Here is a 4,273-nt window from a genome sequence, read left to right on the forward strand (position 1 = left end):
AATTTTGAGGTGTTCAGTTTTATTTTGGTTTTAGAAAATAAATGTGATTGCTCTCCTCACAAATCAACTATTTCTTGTTTTTGTTTCATGCTCTATGTGCCTTGCCCTGGACTTTTATGTCACTTCCTGTCTCCCGTGGTGTTTGTAGTCCGTTTGTTCATTGGTTCCCCTTGATTAGTCTCCCCAGGTGTGTCTTATCTTGTTAAGCTTGTTAGCCCCCTGTGTGTATATATAGCCCTAGTTTTTCTTTAGTTCCTTGTGAGTTGTTGAATGTAATGGTTGTCTGTTTGCCAGCCATTCTGTTCTTTGTTCCCTTTGTTTTTTGCCTTTTTTGTTTGTTCTAGTTTTCCCATGAAATACCAGCACATAGATCCTTGCCTCTGCCTGTTTTCCGCAGCTTCTCCACAACGTTACAGTTTTTCACTGGCATGTCTCTTTGACTAGTGCATCTTTGAGCCTATATTTAGTATAAGTAAAATACTTAAGTACTGTTAAAAAAATCAGAGACTCTAAGACTTTTACTCAAGTTGTTTTGGAATTGGTGACTTGTAATGTGTAGTGGAGTAATTTTCACTGTAAGGTATCTACTTTTACTCAAGTATGGTTTTAGGTACTCTTTACACCTCTGACTATAATACTTTTTTAAACTAGGACTATAGTAAATGTTTGTATGTAGAACGTGGTGAATGTTTGTGTTTAGAACAATGCCCCATTAGTGGGAGCCCTCCACCGACAGCTGAAGAGGGGGTGGAGAATGTTTAAGATGAGATAACAGCACAATTTCAGTATTGTACATTTAGCCTGGATGAAAGCTATTTTATCTTAAACACCCTTGATAAAGCCAAACCCATTTTGGCTGTTGAGGCTTGAACCACGTCATGAGGCTTTCGGTGTGCTCAATGAGAGGTAAAATGCATATCTGTGATAAGCTCCGCCATCCTCCTCCACCCAGTGTTTGCTGTGCAAACACACACTTAGTTTGGCACTGGTGAGTGCACACCCTCACACACACACAAACATGCCATGAGCCAATCCCAGAGTTCTCTAATGCTACATTTATGACTGTATGACTCACCACTCAGGCATTGTGTTCAACCACTCCCCACCAGCCAGGAAACACATATACACTCATCTGCCCCCTAACACACATCTTCTCTCAAAAGAGTCAGAAAACACTACAAATTTTGATCATAGAGGTGTCAATCCCATTGACTTAATGGGATTTGCCATTAGCTCATTCATAAAAACCCAAAATATATAATATATGCAGTAAAATAAAACGGGTAGTTCCAATTCTGGCTTCTGATTGGTTGATACAGTGCTCCAGTGATATACACAAGATCTATCTATCTATTTACCTCTATCTGTATATCTATACAGAGGTCTGTCTATCAGTCCATCCATCTACCTATCATCTGTCCGTCCCTTCATTCATCCATCTGTCCATCCATCCATCTAATTGTCTATTAGTCCATCCATCCATTATCCAACTGTCTATTAGTCCAACCATCCATCTCACTATCTACCTCTATCTATACATCTATCCAATTGTCAATCAGTCCATCCATCCATCCAATTGTCTGTATATTAGTACATCCATCATTCCATTCATTCGTCCATCCATTTATCCTCCCGTATTTCTGCCTATATATTTCTATCTGTAAATGTATCTGTCCGTCTATCTATATTGATTACATTATGGTGACATCCATGCTAATGAGCTAATCATGCTAATACCACAGCACGTATGTCAATATTGCTATATTTCTGCAAATATATGATGTTAAACAAGTTATTTTTAACTACAGAGGCACATAAGAACTGGTACGTTCAGAAGAAAATATGAGGTTTCTTCATTTACGTTGCAACGTTTTGACAGCGATGACAGAATGCGTGAAGGTCGCAGACAAACTTTGTTTTGCTTAGATTTAAGCTGCAGGATCACCCAAACTGCAGTGAAGCACAAATAAAGCTCCTGATATTCGGTGGGCTAACGTGTGCAAGCATGCACAAATGCACACATCCAGGCTAATACAGTACAGTACATACTCACCAAGGGCCCCCTGGCAAATATCTGTACGTGTGGCTCCGCCCACTATAAACTGAGGATTGTTTGACAGCTCCTGCAAACATTACGCAAGCAAACAACGCATAAGAGCAACACCTCAACCAAAGTGTGCTACTGTCCCTGTCAGTCTATAACAACACACCCTGCATGCATGATTTCACAACTTTAAACATACTTATATCTGTGAGACATTTTCACTGTCAAATGAAACTAGTCTAAGTACATACAGGTATATTGTACAGGTTGGATACTATCAGTTAAGCTATGAAAATATTGTTTGAGCTTCGAGAAGGATACACAGTCCGATGAAATTATATTACTTATACAATTTAAATAACGAATTCAATGTTTCAGCTAAACAAAACTAAACTTTGCTAAAACTGATTTATTTATTTTTTTAAAGGAGGAGGTCATTTAACTCTTTAAGAGCTAAACTATCCCTAACTCTGACTTTCAAATGTTGCCTACACTGTTGGAACCGTGTTTTAATAGTTTTGCCTTGGCTTGCATGTGGGAAATTAGAGTCTACCTCATGTAATTTCTAAATCTTGATCCTCCCACTTAAATTCATGGCCTTTCCCTCTAACAATCAGTACAACTGATAACTGTAAAAATAAATGAAAGTAAGAACCTTGTCTCAGTAATTAACACCAGAAGTTACACCTTGGTTCTCACATGGGAAATGAGAGTTTGAATCTAGCTCATGTATTTTCTCAATCTTGTTCTTATTTGATTTCCTATAGTTTATTTTCTATCCCAATCAATTAAGGTGTCAAGTTGTGCTAAATATAAAAACATGAGACTTGTCTTAGTAGTTAGAGCCCATTGTTACACCTTAGTTCTAATGTGGGAAATTAGAGTTCGAGTCTAGCTTGTGTAATTCCTTAATTGTTGTCCTCCCACTCCCTCTCAAGTATTAAAATATGCTAAAAATAATGACTATGCAGTTGTATGTAGTAACTAGCGTGCTGTTCGTATAGGCCGTGCTCTCCAACACTCACAGTGGGCCTTATCCACTGCACACCGCGTGTTTTGGAGGAGTGTGGTGCAAGCTCCTTGAAGCCCAGTGACTGAGGCACGGCGAGAAAGCAAGGGTCTTCAAACAGCCTGCCACTCTCCAAACATTCTCTCTTCAGCTCCTCGTAGTCCTGATTCAGGAATTTGACCGCATTGTCATTAGTTCCCATCCCTTCTGCCTGCAGGCGTTCCTTGTAGATACGCGTCGACACTCCTCCAATTGAATACATACTGTAGCGCACCAAAATAAGGAAGTAGTCATTTAAACAAATGCTTTAATCCAGGGCTGTCCAAACTCGGTCCTGAAGGGCCGGTGTCCTGGAGAGTTTAGCTCCAACCCCAATTAAACACATCTGAACCAGCTAATCAAGCTCTTACTAGGCATACTAGAAACTTAAAGGCAGGTGTGTTGAGGCAAGTTGGAGCTAAACTCTGCAGGACACCGGCCCTCCAGAACTGAGTTTGGGTAGCCCTGCTTTAATCCAAAGTAAATCCCATATTTTTCCAAACCCATATCCCTGAGATCCCATTCACTTTTTGTTACATGGAAAAGAGTGCACACTTCTTGGTTTGCGTTCCATGGAAGCAAGAAAGTCACACAGGTTTGGAACAACATGAGGAAGAGTAAAATATTACAGAACTGTAATTTTTAGATGAACTTTCCCTTTAAACGATTATAGCTAATGGGGTTATTGTGGGAATCGAACTAGCAACCTTCTGATTACAAGCCCAGAGCTTTAACTGCTACAACAAACCAAAAAAAAAAGCTTGAAGCTAGCACAGAAATAGCACCATCATTCGACAGCACACATTCAATGTCTTTGAGCATGTAGTGCAAAGTGCCGCTGCTAAAAGGCTTATGATGCTTGCATATGTTTGCTTATGGTCAGCCATGTTGCCAATATTAGTGCAGCAGCCTTTATGCGGCTTTTAGTCCAGCTAGCTGAGAGAAATGCCCTCTACAACAGACACTAGATTAGCACCTTACTGAGGGTGGAGAGAGGTTTACTAATGACTGGCTAATTCCATGTTGTCTTGTAATATGATCACCCATCATCTCTGCAGAAAAAATATTGCCAGTCCCTGTTTACTTACATGCACCATGATTTCAAGGATAATGTCCACGGAGGGCAGTTCTCTAAGCGTTGGCTAAAGAAAACCACATAGACCCAGCTAAGATAACTATGC

The 4,273-nt window shown here is 39.9% G+C and overlaps 1 protein-coding gene across 1 annotated transcript in view; it reads right to left on the reverse strand.

Moving 5' to 3' along the window:
* Positions 1 to 3,418, reverse strand: part of LOC107569123 (calpain-1 catalytic subunit-like) — a 13,592-nt gene extending 10,174 nt beyond the window's left edge. Inside the window, exons 1-2 of the mRNA XM_016255122.1 lie at positions 3,070 to 3,418; positions 2,054 to 2,123 (exon numbers count right to left, since the gene is read on the reverse strand). Of these exons, the coding sequence (XP_016110608.1) occupies positions 2,054 to 2,123; positions 3,070 to 3,315 (316 nt within the window). The 5' untranslated portion in view covers positions 3,316 to 3,418. The remainder of the gene's footprint in view (positions 1 to 2,053; positions 2,124 to 3,069) is intronic.
* Positions 3,419 to 4,273: the final 855 nt, after the last annotated feature.

The sequence above is a fragment of the Sinocyclocheilus grahami genome, unplaced genomic scaffold (assembly GCF_001515645.1).
Source record: "Sinocyclocheilus grahami isolate Dianchi unplaced genomic scaffold, SAMN03320097.WGS_v1.1 scaffold1314.1, whole genome shotgun sequence".
Lineage (NCBI taxonomy): Eukaryota > Metazoa > Chordata > Actinopteri > Cypriniformes > Cyprinidae > Sinocyclocheilus > Sinocyclocheilus grahami.